Source organism: Phaenicophaeus curvirostris, chromosome 30 (genome assembly GCF_032191515.1).
Source record: "Phaenicophaeus curvirostris isolate KB17595 chromosome 30, BPBGC_Pcur_1.0, whole genome shotgun sequence".
NCBI lineage: Eukaryota > Metazoa > Chordata > Aves > Cuculiformes > Cuculidae > Phaenicophaeus > Phaenicophaeus curvirostris.
In genome coordinates, this window is record NC_091421.1 from 4,476,935 (window position 1) to 4,498,734 (window position 21,800).

Below are 21,800 nucleotides of genomic sequence, written 5' to 3' on the forward strand. Positions count from 1 at the left end.
CTCCCAGCCCCACCAACAACCCCCCCCCCTCCCCAAACCCCCCTTTATCCCCCACCCTGGACCACCAAGACCCCCCCCAGCCCCCCCAATTCCCCCTCAAACCCCATCCCCATGACTCCTTCCCCCCCCAATTCCCCCCCCAGCAACCCCCTCATGACCCCCCCCTCCCCAAACCCCCCTTATTCACCCCCCAGACCCCCCAATTCCCCCCAGGACCCCCCCCCCCCCATATCCCATCCTGATGACTCCCCCCCCTCCCCAAACCCCCCTTTATCCCCCACCTGGACCTCCAAGACCCCCCCAGCCCCCCCAATTCCCCCTCAAACCCCATCCCCATGACTTCCCCCCTCCCCAATTCCCCCCCATGGAACCCCCCCATGACCCCCCCCTCCCCAACCCCCCCCAGCCCCCCCCTTACCCCCCCCCCCCCCCCGTACCGTCTCGGGTCCGTCCCGCCGCCCCAGCGCCCTCAGCAGGGTCCCCACGGCCCCCGGGGGCTTCATTTCTTGGGGGGAGGGGGGGGTCCCACAAAGTGAGGGGGGGGGGGGGTGTCCTACAAAGTTGGGGGTTGGGGGGGGTCCAAGAGCCGCTGGGAGCCCCCCTCGTCCTTCCCAAGGAAGGATCCGCCCCGGCTTCCGCGCACCCGGAGCCGCTTCCCGTGCCCGGGGGGGGGACACGGGGGGGGACAGCGACACCGGGGGGGGGGGGGGACAGCGACAGTGAGGGGGGGCAGCGACAATGGGGGGGTGAGCGATAATATGGGGGGGGGAGCTGAGAACGGGGAGACTCGTGACACGGGTGGCCCCGCTGCCTCAGTTTCCCCCAAGTGGGATAAAAAAAGGGAATCGCCCCCAAAAATAAAGACACCCCCAAAAAAAATCCTCTTCATCGTGATAACGGACCCCCCCGCCATGGTCCCGGATAGTAAACACCCCCCCACAACGTGTCCCCCCACTTCCAGCCTCCTCCTCTCCCCGTCCCACCCCCCCCCTAAAAATTAATTCCCCGTTAATTCTTATGGGTTGATCCGGGCACGAAGGGGTTAATTGATGCTTTCCACGGGGGGGGGGTCTGGGGGACAAGGGGTTAATGGGGAAGGGGGGGGGGGGTTTGGGGGTGCAGAGAGGGGTTTTGGGGTTTGGAGTGAAACGATGGGGTTTTGGGGGGTGCGGTGAGGGGGCTCAGGGATGGGGTTGGGGTGCAGGGAGGGGTTTTGGGGTGCAGGGAGGGATTTTGGGGTGCAGGGAAGGATTTGGGGTACGGGAAGGGTTTTGGGGTGCAGGGAAGGATTTGGGGTGCGGGAAGGGTTTTGGGGTGCAGGGATGGGGTTTGGGATGTAATGATGGGATTTTGGGGTGCAGGAAGGGGTTTGGGGTACGGGAAGGGTTTTGGGGTACAGGGATGTTTTGGGGCGCAGGGATGGAATTGGGGGCACAGAGATGGGGTTTAAGATGAAACGATGGGATTTGGGGTACGGGAAGGGTTTTGGGGTGCAGGGAGAGATTTTGGGGTGCAAGGATGGGTTTGGAGTGTGGGGAGGCTTTGGGGTGCAGGGAAGGATTTGGGGTACGGGAAGTGTTTTGGGGTGCAGGGAAGGATTTGGGGTACGGGAAGGGTTTTGGGGTGCAGGGATGGGGTTTGGGATGTAATGATGGGATTTTGGGGTGCAGGAAGGGTTTTGGGGTACGGGAAAGGTTTTGGGGTACAGGGAGGTTTTGGGGTGCGGGGATGAGGTCTGGGTTGAAATGATGGGATTTTAGGGTGCAGGAAGGGATTTTGGGGTTTGGAGTGAAATGATGAGGTTTTGGGGGGTGCAGTGAGAGGGCTCAGGGATGGGGTTGGGGTGCAGGGAGGGGTTTTGGGGTGCAGGGAGGGGTTTTGGGGTGCAAGGGTGGGTTTGGAGTGTGGGGAGGCTTTGGGGCGCAGGGAAGGATTTGGGGTACGGGAAGTGTTTTGGGGTGCAGGGATGGGGTTTGGGATGTAATGATGGGATTTTGGGGTGCAGGAAGGGGTTTGGGGTACGGGAAGGGTTTTGGGGTACAGGGATGTTTTGGGGCGCAGGGATGGAATTGGGGGCGCAGAGATGGGGTTTAAGATGAAACGATGGGATTTGGGGTACGGGAAGGGTTTTGGGGTGCAGGGAGGGGTTTTGGGGTGCAAGGGTGGGTTTGGAGTGTTGGGAGGCTTTGGGGTGCAGGGAAGGATTTGGGGTACGGGAAGGGTTTTGGGGTGCAGGGATGGGGTTTGGGATGTAATGATGGGATTTTGGGGTGCAGGAAGGGGTTTGGGGTACGGGAAGGGTTTTGGGGTACAGGGATGTTTTGGGGCGCAGGGATGGAATTGGGGGCGCAGAGATGGGGTTTAAGATGAAACGATGGGATTTGGGGTACGGGAAGGGTTTTGGGGTGCAGGGAGGGGTTTTGGGGTGCAAGGGTGGGTTTGGAGTGTTGGGAGGCTTTGGGGTGCAGGGAAGGATTTGGGGTACGGGAAGGGTTTTGGGGTGCAGGGATGGGGTTTGGGATGTAATGATGGGATTTTGGGGTGCAGGAAGGGTTTTGGGGTACGGGAAAGGTTTTGGGGTACAGGGAGGTTTTGGGGTGCGGGGATGAGGTTTGGGTTGAAATGATGGGATTTTGGGGTGCAGGAAGGGATTTTGGGGTTTGGAGTGAAACGATGGGGTTTTGGGGGGTGCAGTGAGAGGGCTCAGGGATGGGGTTGGGGTACAGGGAGGGGTTTTGGGGTGCAGGGAGGGGTTTTGGGGTGCAAGGGTGGGTTTGGAATGTGGGGAGGCTTTGGGTTGCAGGGAAGGATTTGGGGTACGGGAAGGGTTTTGGGGTGCAGGGAAGGATTTGGTGTACGGGAAGGGTTTTGGGGTGCAGGGATGGGGTTTGGGATGAAATGATGGGATTTTGGGGTGCAGGAAGGGTTTTGGGGTGCAAGGGTGGGTTTGGAGTGTGGGGAGGCTTTGGGTTGCAGGGAAGGATTTGGGGTGCAGAGATGGAGTTTGGGATGAAATGATGGGATTTTGGGGGGAAGGTAGGGTTTTGGGGTACAGGGAGGTTTTGGGGCGTGGGGATGGATTGGGGGCGCAGAGATGGGGTTTAAGATGAAACGATGGGATTTGGGGTACGGGAAGGGTTTTGGGGTGCAGGGAGGGGTTTTGGGGTGCAAGGGTGGGTTTGGAGTGTGGGGAGGCTTTGGGGTGCAGGGAAGGATTTGGGGTACGGGAAGGGGTTTGGGGTACAGGGAGGTTTTGGGGTGCGGGGATGAGGTTTGGGTTGAAATGATGGGATTTTGGGGTGCAGGAAGGGATTTTGGGGTTTGGAGTGAAACGATGGGGTTTTGGGGGGTGCAGTGAGAGGGCTCAGGGATGGGGTTGGGGTAGAGGGAGGGATTTTGGGGTGCAGGGAGGGGTTTTGGGGTGCAAGGGTGGGTTTGGAGTGTGGGGAGGCTTTGGGGCGCAGGGAAGGATTTGGGGTACGGGAAAGGTTTTGGGGTGCAGGGAAGGATTTGGGGTACGGGAAGGGTTTTGGGGTACAGGGAGGTTTTGGGGCGCAGGGATGGAATTGGGGGCACAGAGATGGGGTTTAAGATGAAACGATGGGATTTGGGGTACGGGAAGGGTTTTGGGGTGCAGGGATGGGGTTTGGGATGTAATGATGGGATTTTGGGGTGCAGGAAGGGTTTTGGGGTACGGGAAAGGTTTTGGGGTACAGGGAGGTTTTGGGGCGCAGGGATGGATTTTGGGGCGTAGAGATGGGGTTTAAGATGAAACGATGCAATTTGGGGTATGGGAAGGGTTTGGGGGTACAGGGATGGATTCTGGGGTACAGGGAGTTTTTGGGGGGCAGGGATGAGGTTTGGGATGAAAGAATAGGTTTTGGGGTGCAGGAATGGCTTCAGGGAGCAGCTACAGAGTTTGGGGTGCAGGGAAAGATTTGGGGTACAGGGAGGTTTTGGAGTGCAGGGAGGTTTTGGGGGTGCAGGGATGGATTTTGGGGTGCGGGGATGGGGTTTGGGATACAGGGAGGTTTTGGGGTGCAGTGGAGTTTGGGGTACAGGGAGGATTTGGGGTGCAGGGAGGGTTTTGGGGTGCCTAGAAAGATTTGGGGTGCAGGGTTGAGGTTTGGGGTGAAACGATGGGAATTGGGGTGCAGGGATGGGCTTTGGAGCGGAACGATGGGATTTGAGGGTTCAGGAAGGGTTTTGGGGTGCAGGAAGGGGCTTGGGGTGTGGGGAGGGGGCTCCAGGCTCAGAGATGGGTTTGGGGTGCAGGGAGGGTTTGGGGTTCAGCGGTGGGGTTTGGGGTGCATGAAGGGTTTTGGGGTGCAAGGATGGATTTTGGGGTGCGGGGATGAGGTTTGGGATAAAATGATGGGATTTGGGGGTGCAGGAAGGGCTTCAGGGAGCAGCTAAAGAGTTTGGGGTACAGGGAGGTTTTTGGGGTGAAGGGAGGGATTTTGGGGTGAACAGATGGGATTTTGGGGTACAAGGAAGGATTTGGGTTGCAGGGAGGGACTTGGGGTGCAGGGAGGGGGCTCCAGGCTCAGGGATGGGTTTGGGGTGAGGGGAGGTTTTGGGGTTCAGCGGTGGGGTTTAGGGGTGCAGTGGAGTTTGGGGTGCAGGAAGGGTTTTGGGGTGCAGGGAGGGATTTGGGGTGCAGGGATGAGGTTTGGGATGAAATGATGGGATTTGGGGTACAGGGATGGATATTGGGGTACATAGAGGTTTTGGGGTACAGGGAGGTTTTTGGGGTTAAGGATGGGGTTTGGGGTGAAACGATGGGATTTTGGGTGCAGGAAGGGATTTGGGATGTAGGGAGGGGGCTCCAGGCTTGGGGTTTGGGGTGCACAGAGGTTTTGGGGTGCAAGGATGGATTTTGGGGTGTTGGGGGGCTTTGGGGTGCAGTGGAGTTTGGGGTGTTGGGGGGCTTTGGGGTGCAGTGGAGTTTGGGGTACAGGAAGGTTTTGGGGTGCAGGAAGGGTTCGGGGTGCAAGGATGGATTTTGGGGTGTGGGGATGGGGTTTGGGGTGAAACGATGGGATTTTGGGGGTGCAGGAAGGGCTTCAGGGAGCAGCCACGGAGTTTGGGGTGCAGGGAATGATTTGGGGCACAGGGAGGTTTTTGGGGTGCAGGGAGGGATTTGGGGTACAGGAAGGGGTTTGGGGTGCAGGGATGAGGTTTGGGATGAAATGATGGGATTTGGGGTACAGGGAGGGATTCGAGGTGCAGGGATGGGTTTTGGGGTACAGGGAGGTTTTGGGGTGCAGGGAGGGATTTGGGGTACAGGAAGGGGTTTGGGGTGCAGGGATGAGGTTTGGGATGAAATGATGGGATTTGGGGTACAGGGAGGGATTCGAGGTGCAGGGATGGGTTTTGGGGTACAGGGAGGTTTTGGGGTGCAGGGAGGGATTTTTGGGGTACAGGAAGAGTTTTGGGGTGCGTGGATAGGGTTTGAGGTGAAAAGATGGGATTTTGGGGTACAGGGAAGGATTTAGGGTACAGGGAGGACTTGGGGTGCAAGGATGGATTTTGGGGTGCAGGGCTGGAGTTTGGGGTGGAGGGATGGGTTTGGGGTACAGGGAGGTTTTGGGGCGCAGGGATGAGGTTTGGGTTGAAATGATGGGATTTTGGGGTGCAGGAAGGGATTTTGGGGTGCAGGAATGGGACTTGGGGTGAAATGATGGGATTTTGGGGTGCAGGAAGGGATTTAGGGGTGCGGGAATGGGGTTTGGGGGGAAACAATGGGATTTGGGGTGCAGGGAGGGATTCGGGGCGCAGGGATGGAGTCTTGGGAACAGGGATGGATTTTGGGGTGCAGGGGTGGGTTTTGGGGTGCCGGGGCCGAGTTTGAGATGAAACGATGGGATTTTGGGGTGCAGGGAGGGATTTTAGGGGGCGGGGATGGGGTTTGGGATGAAACGATGGGATTTTGGGTACAGGGAGAGATTTGGGGTGCGGGGATGGGGTTTGGGGTGCAGAAATGGGATTTGGGGTGCAGGGAGGGTTTTGGGGTGCAGAGATGGGGTCTGGGGTGCAGGGATGAATTTTGGGGTGCAAGGATGGATTTTGGGGTGCAGGAAGGAGTTTGGGGAGGGGATTCGGGGGTCAAGGACGGGCTTTGGGGCTCAGGGAAGGTTTTGGGGTACAGACACCCCCCTCTCGGGGTCTCCCCCCTATACTGAGGTCCCCCCCAGCTCCCAGCGCACCCCAATTTGGAGCAGGAGGTGCCCCAATATCCCCCCCCCCGCCCCATCACCTGGGGGGGGAGTACGGGGATCCCCAAATCTCACCTTTAGGGGTTGGGGGGGTGGCTAGAGGTGAAGTCTGACCCCCAAAATGGGGTGCAGAGAGGGCGTGCCCCCCCCCTCCCCGAAACTGAACACCAGATGGAGTCTGGGGGGCTGGGGGGGACCCCAAAAAGGAGGGGGACAGGGATAAAGGGGGGGACTGATGGATCTGATCCTGGGGGGACACATCCCTCCTCTATCCCCACCTGGAATAAACCCCAGTGGGGGGCGATGGAGCAGGTGGGGAGCCCCCCCCCACCTTTTATCCCCATGGAGTCTGGGAAAACATTTCCATGCGAGTAGTGGCTGAAAAATTGGGAATGTTTCCAGGTGGAGGGAGTGGAATTCCTCCAGTTTAGCCCCAAATTCCTCCGGTTTAGCCCCAAATTCCTCCGGTTTAGCCCCAAATTCCACCAATTTAGCCCCAAATTCCTCCAGTTTAGCCCAGAATTCCTCTGGTTTAGCTTGGAATTCCTCCCGTTAACCCAGAATTCCTTCCGTCAACCCAGAATTCCTCTGGTTTAGCCTGGAATTCCTCCAGTTTCTCCCACAATTCCTCCGTTTAGCCCACAATTCCATCAATTTAGCCCCAAATTCCTCCAGTTTAGCCCCAGATTCTCCCGGTTTAGCCCAAAATTCCCCCAGTTTAGCCCCAAATTCCCCCATTTTAGCCAGAATTCCACCAAGTTAGCCCCAAATTCCTCCAGTTTAGCCCCACAATTCCACCAAGCCCCAAATGCCCCCAGTTTAGCCCCAAATTCCCCCAGTTTAGCCCCAAATTCCACCAATTTAGCCCAGAATTCCCCCAGTTTAGCCAGAATTCCACCAATTTAGCCCCAAATTCCTCCAGTTTAGCCCCAAATTCCTCCAGTTTAGCCCCAAATTCCACCAATTTAGCCCAGAATTCCCCCAGTTTAGCCAGAATTCCACCAAGTTAGCCCCAAATTCCTCCAGTTTAGCCCCAGAATTCCACCAAGTAAGCCCCAAATGCCCCCAGTTCAGCCCCAAATTCCCAGTTTAGCCAGAATTCCACCAATTTAGCCCCAAATTCCTCCAGTTTAGCCCCAAATTCCACCAATTTAGCCCGAAATTCCTCCAGTTTAGCACTAAATTCCCCCAGTTTAGCCCAGAATTCCTCTGGTTTAGCTTGGAATTCCTCCCGTTAACCGAGAATTCCTCTGGTTTAGCCTGGAATTCCTCCAGTTTCTCCCACAATTCCTCCAGTTTAGCCCAGAATTCCACCAATTTAGCCCCAAATTCTGCCAGTTTAGCCCCAAATTCCCAGTTTAGCCAGAATTCCACCAATTTAGCCCCAAAATCCTCCTGTTAACCCAGAATTCCTCTGGTTTAGCCTGGAATTCCTCCAGTTTCTCCCAGAATTCCTCCTGTTAACCCAGAATTCCACCAATTTAGCCCCAAATTCCTCCAGTTTAGCCCTAAATTCCCCCAGTTTAGCCCAGAATTCCACCAGTTTAGCCCCAGATTCTCCCAGTTTGGCCCAAAATTCCCAGTTTAGCCAGAATTCCACCAATTTAGCCCCTAATTCCCCCAGTTTAGCTCCAAACTCCTCCGTTTAGCCCAGAATTCCACCAATTTAGCCCAAATTCCCCCAGTTTAGCTCCAAATTCCTCCGTTTAGCCCAGAATTCCACCAATTTAGCCCCCAATTCCCCCAGTTTAGCTCAGAATTCCTCCAGTTTAGCCCAAAATTCTTCCGGTTAACCTAGAATTCCTCTGGTTTAGCCCAGAATTCCTCCTGTTAACCGAGAAATCCTCCAGTTTAGCCCAGAATTCCTCCAGTTTAGGCTGGAATTCCTCCGGTTTAGCCCAGAATTCCTCTGGTTTAGCTTGGAATCCCTCCAGTTAACCTAGAATTCCTCTGGTTTAGCTCGGAATTCCTCCGGTTAACCTAGAATTCCTCTGGTTCAGGCCAGAATTCCTCCACTTTATCCCACAATTCCTCCAGTTTAGCTCAGAGGAGGCTCTTGGCCAAGCCGGGAACGTGGTTCTCCTTGAGGAAAAAACCCCCTCTGGCTTCTCCAACCCACCAGCGGCACCAAGAAAACTCACTTCGGTGGGGTTATTTTTTTTTTTGGTAAACGCCGCGGTTTAGTTCGGCTCGAGAAACGTTTAAGAAGGGTCTCTAGGAGAGGGTGGTGCGGAGTTTTAGGATTTATTTCTGTCTCGGCTGGATAGAGAGGTTTGGTTTGGACATCTCCCAACTGATCCCAAGGTGGCGGCTGGGCGACGGCGCCAGGAGGGGTTTTATTCGGCGCCTTCTTCGTCGTCGCCGTCGTCTTCGCCGTCAACGGAGAGCGCAGCGTACTTGCTGGCGTGGCTGAACTGCGGGGGAAGCAGCGAGTTAGGGTTCGGAGGGTCTTTGTGCTCCTCAGTAGGTGGAGAAACACAACCAGATGTCCTCCAAATCATAGAACAGTTTGGGTTGGAAGGGACCTTAAAGATCATCCAGCTCCAAATCCTGACATGGGGACACCTCCCACTGGATCAGGGTCTCCAAGCCCCATCCAACCTGGCCTTGAACACCTCCAGGGATGGGGCAGCCACCACTGCTCTGGGCAACCTCTTCCAGTGTCTCACCACTCTCATGGTGAAGAAATTCCTCCTTATATCAAGCCTACATCTGCCCCTCTCCAGTTTATCTCCATTTCTCCTTGTCCTATCACTCCAAGTCTTTATGAACAGCCCCTCCCCAGCTTTCTTGGAGCCCCTTCAGGTACTGGAAGGTCTCTGCAAGACCTCCTCAGAGCCTTCTCTTCTCCAGGCTGAACAACCCCAACTCTCTCAGCCTGTCCTCGTATGGAAGGGGCTCCAGGCCTCTCATCATCCTTGTTGCCTCCTCTGGGCCTGTTCCAACAGCTCCATCTCCTTCTTATGTTGAGGATTCCAGAACTGGACACAATCCTCCAGGTGGGTCTCACCAGAAAGGATCAGAGGGGCAGAATCCCCTCCCTTCCTGCTGGTCACGCTGCTTTGGATGCAGCCCAGGACATGGTTGGTTTCTGGGCTACGAGGTCACATTTTTGGCTCATGTCGAGCTTCTCATCCCCACACACCCCAAGTCCTTCTCCTCAGGGCTGCTCTCCATCCCATCATCCCCCATCCTTTGGAACTGGGGATTGCTCCGACCCAAGTGTAGGACCTTGCCCTTGGGTTGGTTGAACCTCATGAGGTTCTCCCAGCCCCACTTCTCCAGCCCTTCCAGGTCCCTCCAGATGACATCCTGTCCCTCTGGGTGACATCTCATCCTTATGGTGTGACAACTGTCCCACTCAGCTTGGTGTCATCCCAGATTTGAGAGAGAACCACCCGCCTCGGGGTCTCCTGGCCAAGCTGGATCCGGCTCTCAGCCCTCACCTCAAACACCCGGCGCCTCGGCATACGGGAGGGAGTTAAGGAGCGACTCCCTCATCATCAGGTGGAGAAAACCAACCAACCCCAACCCCAACTAGATAGAAAAATCCATGATTTGAGGGAGAAACACCCGCCCTGGGGTATCCCAGCCCTGCTGGGTCCGGTTCTCGGCACGCCCCCCCAAACACCCGGAGCTCCCCAGGGACACGGCTTACGGAAGGGGGGTTCTCATCGAGTTTCTTTGGCTCAGGCGCAGGTCGTGAGTCGTGATCCTTCCGGCTCTCTTTCCTGCAAGAATCAAAAGCCGCTCAGCTCCGGGTGCCAGCGTCCAGCAGCTTCCGGAGAGCCAGAGCGGGAAGACACCCACCCTGATGGGCAGGAGATGAGGGTGAGGAGGGAACTGGGGTTTGAAGCACAAGCTTAAATCTTATCCTGACTCCACAGCACCAGGAAGGAGGGCAGGCCCCGATTCCAAGCTAGAAGAACATCCCGGCTTCTCCGGCAAAGCTCAGAGCCACCCACCTATCTGAATCTCCCGGGCCACGGCTGGAGCTCCCGCTTCGGACCTTGGATCCGCTGTCCCGTCCCCCATCGGGTTTATTCTCATCTCCTGGAGGAAAAGAGAGGTTGTCACCTCCTGGGCCTGACAACACGGAGCCCAGACACACCCCCACCACCCTCCAGAATCAGGAGGTGATCGGAGATTGTCCAAGATCATGGCTTTCCTTCACCCCAAATTGCCCGGTGCTTCCGCTTCGCCCCATCGCCAGGCTCCGTGACCGTTTCCCACCACGGGGATGGTGTTTGGAGCTGGGTTTGCAGAGCCTGGAGGTGAAAACTCGCTGCTCCCAGGAGCTTCGTCGGTCTCACCTTTCCGGTGGGTGTTCTTCGGGGGCGTGCCGTCCTCCACGGGCAGGCTCGGGGCCGTCTGGCTGCCACTGCGGGGAGAAAGATGGACAGGGAATCATAGAATCACCAGGTTGGAAAGGACCCACCGGATCATCGAGTCCAACCATTCCCATCAATCACTAACCCGTGTCCCTCAGCACCTCGTCCACCCGGCCCTTAAACCCCTCCACGGAAGGGGACTCAACCCCCTCCCTGGGCAGCCTCTGCCAGGGCCCAGTGACCCTTTCCATGAAAAATTTCTTCCTGATGTCCAGCCTGAACCTCCCCTGGTGGAGCTTGAGGCCATTCCCTCTCGTCCTGTCCCTTGGGAGAAGAGCCCAGCTCCCTCCTCTCCACAACCTCCTCTCAGGGAGTTGCAGAGAGCAATGAGGTCTCCCCTCAGCCTCCTCTTCTCCAGCCTAAACCCCCCCAGCTCTCTCAGCCGCTCCTCATAAAACTTGTTCTCCACCTCCACTCCCTTCTCTGGACTTGCTCCAGAGCCTCAACATCCTTCTTGTGCTGAGGGCCCAGAACTGACCCCAGGATTTGAGGAGCGGTCTCCCCAGGGCCGAGGCCAGAGGGAGAAGAACCTCCCTGGCCCTGCTGGCCACGCCGGGTCTGATCCAAGCCAAGATGCCCTTGGCCTTCTTGGCCCCCTGGGCCCCTGCTGGCTCCTGTTCAACCAACCCCCCCAGGTCCTTCTCCTCCAGGCAGTTTCCAGCCAGACTTCTCCTAGTCTGGAGCTGCTCAGGGTTGTTGTGCCCCAAGTGCAGGACCCGGCATTTGGCCTTGTTCAACCTCAGGCCGTTCAAGACCTTGGGAAGACCCTAACAGTGTGGAGTGCGAGAGCTGGGCCCTGTCTGGGGAGACTGGATCCTTCCAGTAGGAAAAGGGGCTGCAGGAAAGCTGGGGAGGGGCTCTTAATCAGGGACAGGATAAGGGGGAACAGTTTTCAGCTGGAAGAGGCGAGATTGTGATGAGATCTAAGGAAGAAATGGGTTCCTGTGAGGGTGGGGAGGCCCTGGCTCAGGTTCCCCAGAGCAGTGGTGGCTGCCCCATCCCTGGAGGTGTCCAAGGCCAGGTTGGACGGGGCTTAGAGCCCCTGATCCAGTGGGAGGTGTCCCTGGTTGGACCTTGATGAGCTTTGCGGGCCCTTCCAACCCAAACCATTCCAGGATTCCGTGATCCTTGGGCCACAGGAACATCTGGAGGGACCAGAAGCTCCTGGCACTGGAGAAATCTTGAGGATCAAGGCCCAGGACGCGTCTCCCTGCAGCACTGACCTGGTAGGAGAGTGCTGCTCCGAATCCGAGCTCTGGGAGCGGGCAGGGGGGTTGCTGCTTCGCTTCACCCACGCGTTCTCCTTGGGCGGCGGCGCAGGCATCACCTTCAGCGGCTGCTTCTCCTCCTTCAGCTTGGATGTGGGAGATGGGGAATCATCCTCCTTGGTGAATGTTTCGTTCTCTAAAGACTTCTCGCTCTCCCGCCTTCGTGTGGCTGCAGGAGGGGCACAAAACACATGCAAGGCCACAGATTAAGGTCACAGGAAGGGTGACAAGTGACTAGAGGGCCCAGCTTGGGGCCACTCGGCTTTCTACTCACTCCTGCCTGTTGGGCCGGTTCCCACAGAGGTGCCAGGGGGCCCGGAGTTGCCGCTCTGCGAGGATTCGCTCCCCGTTCGCGACCGCTCCTGGTTCTCCTCGCTTCGCCAGCTGGGATGCCTGCGCCGGAGGGGAAAGAGGGCTGAGCCGGGGGCTCCCCAGCCACGGGAAGCGGATTAGTGAGCGGGTTTAGAGCCTCCCAAGGAGCGCTGGGCACGAGGAAAGACCAAGGGAAAGAGAAGCCCACCGTAGGAGCAACTCCGTGCTCCTCAGGCCAGCCCAGGGGCACCTCACAGGTTCTAAGTGCCTGCCCCGCGGCCACTCCGGCCTTCTCACCTCTCTCGGGGTCGTCTTTCTATCCTCTTATCATCCTCCAGCTGGCGCTGCAGCTTCTCCTGCTCCTTCTGTAGCCGCTCTTCCACCTCCCGCTCCCTGGCGGCCGTGTCCACGGGTTTGGCCTCTCCGAAGATGGAAGCGGCCCGGCTGGACTGGGGCGCGGGGGCCACCGAGGTCTCCTCCTCCTTGGGCGCACTCCGAGGCTTCAGGTTCAGCTTCGGCCTCTGAGTGGGACCTGGGAAGGGGCCAAGATGTGAGGAGTGAAGCCAAATCCCACCCCGAGCCGCTCCCAGTCAAGCCGGAGTCAGAAACCCCCAAGGAAGCCGTTACCTCTGTCCTCACGGCGGAAATCATCCCGGCCGTAATCATCCCGTGAGTTCCACCTATCCATGCGGTCATCCCGCCGGTCATAGCGGTCATCGTAGCGGTCACTGCCCCCTCGGTAGTCGTCATCCCGGCGATATCCACTGCCAAAGGCCCTCCTGCCACTGCCTATCCTGGAATCGTAACCTGCGGGAGAAAAAGACACCGTTCCCGGTGAGTCTCAATCCTTCCCAGGCCGGGGCACAGAGCAGGAGGCCCTCGGGAAGGCCCAGTGGCTGGGAAAGCCAAGGAGAGCTGGGGGTGTTTAGCCTGGAGAAGAGGAGGCTGAGGGGAGACCTCATTGCTCTCTGCAACTCCCTGAGAGGAGGTTGTGGAGAGGAGGGAGCTGGGCTCTTCTCCCAAGGGACAGGGGACAGGACGAGAGGGAATGACCTCAAGCTCCACCAGGGGAGGTTTAGGCTGAACTTCAGGAAAAAATATTTCATGGAAAGGGTCATTGGGCCGTGGCAGAGGCTGCCCAGGGAGGCGGTTGAGTCCCCTTCCCTGGAGGGGTTTAAGGGACGGGTGGACGAGGTGCTGAGGGACATGGGTTAGTGATTGATGGGAATGGTTGGACTCGATGATCTGGTGGGTGTCTTCCAACCTAGTGATTCTACGATTCTAAAGCTGCCTGGAGAGAAGAGCAACAGCTCCTCTTCTGCACCATTTCCCAGTTACGGAGGGATGGCCACGGCAGAGTCTCCCTCTCCTAATCCGTTGGGAACAGCTCACCTCGGTCGTAGTCCCTGCTGCGATCATCGTAGCGATCCCTGCTCCCAAAGCCGCGGTCCATATCCCTGCGCGGCCCATCACGATACCGATCGTCGTAGCGATCCCGATACCCTGGAGGTGGGAGAAGGGGGAGAAGCGTGAGCCAGGTGGCTCCGAGCAACCAGGAAGGTGGCAGGAGTGACAAAAACCTGCAATAAGAGTCATAAATCTCAAGGAAACAGGAAAATCCCGGTGCTGGGTGACGGTGCTGAGCCCTGACAGCAATCCTGGTGGGGAATGAGCTCCGGGTCAGCACCCGATCACGAACAAAATGCATCTGGATGTCCAAATAACACTGATTTTCAGGGGTAACAACAGGAAAAGATGGATGGAAAGATGCAGCAGGTGTGGCTCTGGGTTACAGACCAGCAAGTCCCACAGGAAAGGGACAACCCGACTCCTTCCGGCTCGTTCAGATCCCCTCAGCCCAGCCAGGAACAGAAGGAAGAGGAATTTTCAGCCAACTCACTGTCTCCGAAGCTGTCGTCGCCCCGGCGGGGCGGGTAATCGTCGAAGCTCTCGGTGGTGGCAGGTCGGGCCCTCCAGTCGCTGTCGAACCTCTCGGAGTCACGGTAGCGATCCCGATCCCTGCCAAAGCAGCGATCGTCCCGATCTGCATGGGGAAAAAGAAGCAAATTTCAGTTCGTAGGGACGAGGAGCAGCTGTGGGCAGCGAACCGAGCCCAGCCCAGCCTCCTCCAACGCTGCAAAAAGCCCTCGGCAGCGGCAATTAGCAGGACACGGAGCGCAGGGGGCGTGGGAGGAACCACCACCACATCATTAGAGAAGTGCCAAAGGCAAAACAGGAATGCAGGCGGGAGCCAGGCTCGTGCCCAGGCCCCGGAGCAGAGCTCCGATCCAGCCAAGAGGGATTTTTGTCCCTTCCCAGCCAGGCTGATCACCGACCCGGCACAAGATGCGGCTGCCGAAACGGGAAACGTGGAGGGAAGAGCAGGAGCCGGCAGGATACTCGCCTTTATCCTGAGCTTGATCAGCAACATCCACTCGTATCCTTCTGTTTCCTAGAGACTGAAAACAACAGCGAGAAATCAGCCTCGAGGACGCGCAGAGGGGCGAGAAGAGCTGATCCTGGGATGATGTCGGAGCACGGAGCAGGAGGCCTGTACCTGAGTTTAGTTTTGGGCCCCTCGCTCCAAAAGAGACATCGAGGGGCTGGAGCGTGTTTGGAGAAAGGGAACAGAGCCCAGAGGTTGTGGGAGCGACTGAAGGAGTTGGGAGGGTTTGGTCTGGAGAAGAGGAGGCTGAGGGGAGACCTCATCGCTCCCTGCAACTCCTGGAAATGCTGGAGCCAGGCAGGGTCAGGCTCTGTTCCCAAGGAACAAGGGGTGGGATGGGAGGAAATGGCCTCGAGTTGAGCCAGAGAAGGTTTAGATTGGATATTGGGAAGAATTTCTTCACGGAAAGGGCTGTTGGGCCCTGGCAGAGTCACAATTCCTGGAGGGGATCATAAAACCGTGTGGCCGTGGCACTTGGGGACATGGTTTGGTCAGCACTGTGGGGTTGGGCTGGATGAGCTTTGAGGGCTTTTCCGATCTTAACGATTCCATGATTTTTACCATCCAGGGCTGCTCGGGAAGGTGCCTGATCCAACGGGGGCTGTTCAGGGGCTCGGACTCACCTCCTCATTGAGGCTCAGGGCCTGGAACAAGGAGTCTATGTCCTCAAACTCAGCGTAGCCAAATCCTTTCAACCTCTCGGGATTGGTGGGCTCCCGCGGCAAACGCACGGCGCTGATCTGCAGTCAGAAGAGAGGAAAGAGCTCAGTAAAATCCTCGCTCCCCGATGTTAACAGGACAGACAAAGGTTCAAAGTATCCCAGAATGCACAACTTCTTTCTCCTGAGACTGATTAAATCCTCTTAACGATGAGCAAGCAGGAGCGAGGGTCAACTCCCTGCTCAAACACACAACAGGTGCCCACTAGAAGTGTCACTAAGGCTTTTTAGAAGAATTTGGCACTGGTGAGAGGTTTCCAGCTGCGGATCTCCAGGAGCAGAAGCAGGAATGGCTGGGAAGGGCCAGGAGAGCTCTGCTCCGCAGGCAAAGCCGCTCTGGGTCCCAAAAATGACTCCAACCTCACAGCCGTGGGCGTTTTGTGCCTCCCTGCATCCAACCTGCTTCCAGAGCTCATCCCAAGCTTGGATGCTGAGAGCTTGGGATTCCCTCTCTCCTCCTGGAATAACCCGAGGGCACCAAACCTGCTCAAACTGGGACTAATATTGTTGTTGGGAATAAATAATATTGTTGTTGGGAATAAATAATATTGTAGTCACAGCCTTCCTGAGAGCATCTCTGGCTCTCGGCCACAGGGAAGGACGGATCCTGAAGAAGCTCGGGCTGGGAAACACCCGGAGAGGCCAGACTCAGAGGCCAAAGCAGAATCCATCAGCAAAGCCTGCAGTGCTGATGTGAAATTGTATTTCAGAAAGGGCAGAAAATGCCAAACGAGGAGCAGAGGATGGTGGAAAAAAGAGAGAAACAGCAAAGGGAATGTGAATTTCCGAGGAGGAGGTGGTGCTGGAGCAGGGAACAGCAGGGAACAGCGATTCTAAGTCTATTTTAATTGGTAATAAACTGAGTTTTCCACAAGTTGAGACTGTTTTGCCTGTGACTGATGGGTCAGCGAGCTCCTCATCCAGCCACAGCAGAGCAGTAATCACCAGGCAGAGCCACCAGAGCTCAAACGGGGATCATGGAGTCCAAACCCACGGGCTTTGTGACCCACGTTTTCCCCTTAGCACCGCCCTGGCCACGCTTTGAGCCATTACTCACGTTGAGTCCTCTAAAGAAATCCTTGATGGATTCTTCCGTCACGTCGTAGGGCAGGTTTCCCAGGAAAGCGGTGTAAGGAGGGGATTTTGGAAGGCGGCTTCTGTCGATGTTGGGTTCCCGGGCAGCCCGCGGGGCCGTGGGCAGGAGAGAGCGGTCGATCGGAGGGGCCCGGTACACGTCGTCATCGTTACTGTGCCAAGTGGTGGAAACTACACAGAGAAACCCACCAAATCACCTCAAAACCTGCCACTCCACCAGCCTTTCCCACCTCAAAGCCCTGAAATCCATCCAACAGGGAAGAATCTGCCCCCCAGCATCCCCAAGGAGGAACCCAGGCCGGCTAAAACGGGAAGGGAGAGCTGCCACTCAGCTCAGCGACCTGTTTATTAAAAGCGTTAGGCCCTCCCAGGATTAATTCCCTGCCCACCTCATGGAAAAACACCACGGCTCGCAATGAATGTTTTCTCTCCTCCACCCACCCTCTGCTTTCTCTGCTCCGGTTACACCAACAAAGAAGGTTTTATCCCATCGCCGCTCCCGGCGGGGGCACAAATCTCCCTCCCCTGCGCCAGACCGCGAGTCTCAATCGTAAAAAGGAACTTGTTTTGCTTCCAGGGTTTAATTACGTCCCAGAAAAGGAACCGCCGGGACATTTTGCAACGTCTGGGCACGTCACTGTGGGTCACCGGCTGTGCAAGGGCACAGGCAGAGCGGCTTTTAACACTTCCCTCTCAGTTTTTTCCCCCCGAGGAAAGGATGGATCTATCCACAAAGAACCTGCCCCCACATCCCGCAAAGCCCAGAAGCGGAGAGACGTCCGGGATAGGTAGTTTTAATGTGAAAAAGTTGCTTTTTTGGGTCCGGTGCCAGCCTGGAGCTGAGCAGCGGCCATACCGTCACCTTCCAGGTCATCCGTCTCGTCCGCCCAGCTGACAGGTTTGGGAATATAGGTCGGGCCCCCTCCGCCACCGCCGTCCTCCGCCAGGAAATCCGTCAGGGTCAGGGTCTTCCCTTTCTTGTTCTTCTTCTTGGCTGCTGCCGCTGCAGAGAGAGAGAGAAAACAGCGTGAGGAACAGCCCTGGCCTCGGAGCTGGACGCAGGAGGAGCAGTCCAGGCCATCAAGATGCAGGCCCTGGCCACCCCATCCCAGGTTTTTTTCTATTTTCTGAGAGAGAACAGTCTGAATTTGGCGCAGACGAGAATCCAGGCTCCCATCGCTCACGCCGCACGGGCTGGGGAGCAGCCGTCCCCACAAACCACTCGATTTTGAGGGAGAAACCACTCTGTACTCAGCACTGGGGAGACCGCTCCTCGAATCCTGGGGTCAGTTGTGGGCCCTCCCCACAAGAAGGATGTTGAGGCTCTGGAGCGAGTCCAGAGAAGAGAACGGAGCTGGAGAAGGGGCTGGAGAAGAAGAGGAGCGGCTGAGAGAGCTGGGGGGGGTTTAGCCTGGAGAAGAGGAGGCTGAAGGGAGACCTCATTGCTCTCTGCAACTCCCTGAGAGGAGGTTGTGGAGAGGAGGGAGCTGGGCTCTTCTCCCAAGGGACAGGGGACAGGACGAGAGGGAATGGCCTCAAGCTCCACCAGGGGAGGGTCAGGCTGGACATCAGGAAAAAAATTTTCAAGGAAAGGATCGTTGGGCAGTGGCAGAGGCTGCCCAGGGAGGGGGTTGAGTCCCCTTCCCTGGAGGGGTTTAAGGGACGGGTGGACGAGGTGCTGAGGGACATGGGTTAGTGATTGATGGGAATGGTTGGACTCGATGATCCAGTGGATCTTTTCCAACCTGGTGATTCTGATTCTATGATTTCCAGCCAGGCCGCAAGCAGGACCCACAGCAGAGCCGCTACGAGCCCTCCAGAGCCAGAATATACCCAGCTTTGCTGACACCTTCACCAATCTCTCGACTCCTGGTGGATCAGGAGTTTTTTGGCTCCGCCAGCGCCGCCAGCGGAGGCCTCGCCATCTCCCGACAGAGCCGGGCATTACGGAAAGCCACGACGCCTCCGGGAGCGCTGAGGAAACGAGGCTATTTTTAGGACGGCGCGTTAGGATGCAGTTGGCAAAATTCAGAGGGGTTTATTCTTCCTTGCGGAACAAACTGCTGCCACCCTGCGGCGATGACGGCTGAAAACAGAGGCCGATGGCACCTTTAGCTGCAAAAACTGCACCTTTACTGGCAAAATCAGCACCGTCACCACCAAAAAACCCCGCGACTTCACCTACAAAACCTCTAACTTCACCCCCAAAACACCATTTCCAAGCTCAGCAGCAGAAGTTTGGCTCCCCTGAGGCCGCAGGCTCCTTCTCCGCAGGGTGTTTCGGTGCCGCTCCAAGAGATAACTTTGAAAACGGGCGCTCTTATCATCAGGAAGGAGGTAATAACGAACTGCGGGAGCGCCGGCCTTCACAGGGATAAGCGCTAACGAAGGGCAGCGCGATAACGAACCTGGGAAGCGGCTCAGCCGCCCTAACGAACACGGAACTGCCACGCGTTCAGCGTCTGCGATCAGCAAGCAGCAGGATCGCTCACCGAACGACGCTTCAAAGGGTTTGAGGTGGAAATCCCCAAACTGGCATCGCTGGAACCACCAGAAAGAAAAGCAAGAGGCTCCAGGTGTGGGATGGGGCCTCATTCTGCTTCCTGGCACCTCCACATCTTCATTTTCTGGGTCTGATTCCCCCACTGGTCCCAGTCTGGGATTTAAGGCAGCACAGAACCAGCCGGGTGCTGGGAAGATGGAGCCATCCTGCTCTCCAGAACCTGATCTCAGCATCTCCAGCGATGCTGGGAGCTCCTGTTCTCCACGCTCGTGCTAGAGCTTCATTCCCAACATCCACCAGGACCCTCAGAAGAGAAAAGCTCAGCCTAGGACTGATCCAGGATCCAATCCTGCTTCCATCCTCCCCTTCCCCACCAAGACTTTCCGTTTGGAGCCGCCCAGGCTGTATCTGGACCACGCACAGAACCATGAGGGTGGAAAGGGAACCCAATAGAAGTTTTAGCCGTGTTCTTAGGCACCCATCACCATTTCCCTGAGCCAACTCAAGGACTCGTCTCTTCTCCATTAAATCTCCAGGCCCACTCCGGACTTCTAGCCGCGCTTCATCCCACAGCTCCACTCCGGTGGGGTTTGGTGAAGCCAAATGGAGCAGAACCGCGCTGGTGGACGGATGGAGGGACAGATGGTCTCTCCATGAGGAGACACCTGGTGGCTGCTCTCATGGTCTCTTGATGGATCTTCCTCACAGAGACCTCAGTCCCGCTCCGAAAACCTTTGCAACCCTGGATCTTCTTGCATCTCCAGCTGTTTCCTACTCCTACGGCATCACGGGCTCGGCTTCAAGCGGCTGGGAACACTCCCCAAGGAGCTCAGACGCGGATGGAGGCGGGATGGAGCTCTTCCAGGTGGGACACGGAGCCCACAAAGTGGTTTTGGACACCCAGAAAAGCCGTTGGGGAGTGGAAGAAGAGCTCCAACCTCCTGCCCTTGGGAGGTGACACCTTCCAGCGCCGGATCCAGGAGGGTGAGGAGCCAAAGCAAGCGTCGGTGGCCTCGCTGACCTCCGGAGAGAAGCCCCAAACCCTCCACATTTCCCCACTGGTTTTTGGAGGAGCAAGGCTTTCCGATTTATCTGGAAAGCCAGAAGCCATCGATTCGGATTTGGCTCGCTGAAGGGAAACTCATGCAAAGGTGACGTCAGCGTGGGATAAAAACACCAGGAGATCTGCGACCGCCTGGCAAGAACGAAGGAGAAGCGCTCTCTGGCCAGAAACCAACGTTCCCAAGGTTTTATCCTCCTTGCTGCATCGACACCGCTTCCCAAATGAAACTGGAGCGGCTCTGGAGCGGCTGTCGGCCTCCAAAACCCACCAGGTTGGCTTCGCTCCGGATCCATGAAACCCGGGCAGGGGGCAAAGCAGCTCCTGATGATGCCACGAGCCCTCGTCTTCAGCCAACGCTTTTTTTTTGGGGGGGAAAAGTCTCATTTTTGGCATTCCCCCATCCTTTGCCAGGCCCCAAATGGAGAAAGGAAGAGAGTGGCTCGGTCCTCAGGGATTTTGGGGTGCGGGGAGGCTGCGCTCTGGGGGTTCGCCAACCAGAAAGGGGGATTTGGGGTGAAAAGGGGGAAAAATGGATCAGTAGCAGAGCTGCGAGGCCCTGGCCTAACGGTACCGGAGATCCAGGGGCCCCCAGGGTGGGAGCACCCAGACCCACCCGGGACTGGAGACACCAGGAGACCCGGTACCGGAGAGCCCCAAGTCTCTTCCCCCGGTACCAGAGAGCCCCGAGAGCCCCCAGTACCGGAATCCTGAGTCTCTTCCACTGGTACTGGAGCCCTGAGTCTCTTCCCCCGGTACCGGAGAGCCCCGAGTCTCTTCCCCCGGTACCGGAGAGCCCCGAGAGCCCCCAGTACCGGAATCCTAAGTCTCTTCCACTGGTACTGGAACCGTGAGTCTCTTCCCCCGGTACCGGAGAGTCCTGAGAAGCCCTGGTACCGCACCCCCAAGCCTCCTCTCCCGGTACCAGAGAACCCACAGTACTGGAGCCCAAATCCCTCCCCCCGATAGCGGAGAGCCCCCGGTACCAGAGCCCTGAGTCCCTCCCCCCAATACCGGAGAGCTTCCAGTCCTTCCTCCGGTACCGGAGAACCACAGAAGCCCCCGATACCGGAGCCCCAGAAGCCTCCTCCCACGGTACCGGAGCCCCGCCCCTTCTCCTCTCCCGATACCGGAAGCCCCTCCCCGTTACCGGAAGTCCCTCCCGGTACCGGAGCCCCTCCCCTCTCCCCTCCCGGTACCGGAAGCCCCTCCCCTCTCCCCTCCCGGTACCGGAAGCCCCTCCCCTCTCCCCTCCCGGTACCGGAAGCCCCTCCCCTCTCCCCCCCCGCCGCGTGCTCCCCGCTCTCCCACGTGGCCCCGCCCCGCGCATGCGCCGCGCCCGAAGGTTCCATTCTCCCCCCCCCCAACCTTCCCCCCCTCATTTTCTCCCCCCCCACCCCCCTTGGTTTGCCCCGAGGCGCCCCCCACCCCTGCTTTCCCGCCAATGGGAGGATGAGGAGGGATGAGGAGGAGGAAGGTGAAGGGTTGGGGGGGGGGGGCCGGTTCGCCGCCGCCCCAGCCCGGCCCCTCCGCCCCCGCCGCCCCCTCCGCCCGCCCCCCCGGGGCCCAGCAGCGCCCGGCTCGGCACCGGGACGAAGAATTAGCGGGGTTAGTTCCCGGTGAAGCCCCGCGGAGGCCGCCCGGCCACGCCGCCCGCGCGCCGCGCTCACCTGGGGCCGCCATATTGGGAGCAGGCAGAGAAGGCAAAGGACCCGGATGGAGCCGTCACGTGACCAGGAGCGGCCCCGCCCCCTCCTCCTCCTCCCCCCCCCCCCCCCCCCCCCCCCC

At 57.9% G+C, this 21,800-nt stretch overlaps 1 protein-coding gene across 2 annotated transcripts; it reads right to left on the minus strand.

Annotated features, from left to right (window-relative positions):
• Positions 1 to 8,446: 8,446 nt before the first annotated feature.
• EIF4B (eukaryotic translation initiation factor 4B) lies at positions 8,447 to 21,762 on the minus strand. 2 transcript variants are annotated; one of them, XM_069879003.1, is made up of 15 exons: positions 21,683 to 21,762; positions 17,312 to 17,452; positions 16,412 to 16,620; positions 15,259 to 15,375; positions 14,594 to 14,648; positions 14,090 to 14,233; positions 13,582 to 13,692; positions 12,817 to 12,996; positions 12,487 to 12,721; positions 12,152 to 12,270; positions 11,833 to 12,046; positions 10,532 to 10,599; positions 10,184 to 10,271; positions 9,877 to 9,949; positions 8,447 to 8,632 (listed from the first exon to the last, which is right to left on the minus strand). In XM_069879003.1, the coding sequence occupies exons 1-15, from the start codon at positions 21,693 to 21,695 to the stop codon at positions 8,555 to 8,557; spliced, it is 1,845 nt and encodes a 614-aa protein (XP_069735104.1). In that variant the 5' UTR covers positions 21,696 to 21,762; the 3' UTR covers positions 8,447 to 8,554. The 2 variants fall into 2 exon arrangements, with proteins under 2 accessions (XP_069735104.1, XP_069735103.1); XM_069879002.1 differs by having other exon boundaries at positions 17,306 to 17,452.
• Between the last annotated feature and the right edge of the window lie 38 nt (positions 21,763 to 21,800).

What these genes read in the sequence shown, in the direction of transcription:
- EIF4B (XM_069879002.1), bottom strand. An exon ending in GAGCAGCACTCTCCTACCAG is followed by an intron (nt 10,600 to 11,832) that starts GTCAGTGCTGCA and finishes TTCTCCCCGCAG; the next exon opens with TGGCAGCCAGACGGCCCCGA. An exon ending in TCGATGAGAACCCCCCTTCC is followed by an intron (nt 8,633 to 9,876) that starts GTAAGCCGTGTC and finishes CTTCCCCCGCAG; the next exon opens with TTCAGCCACGCCAGCAAGTA.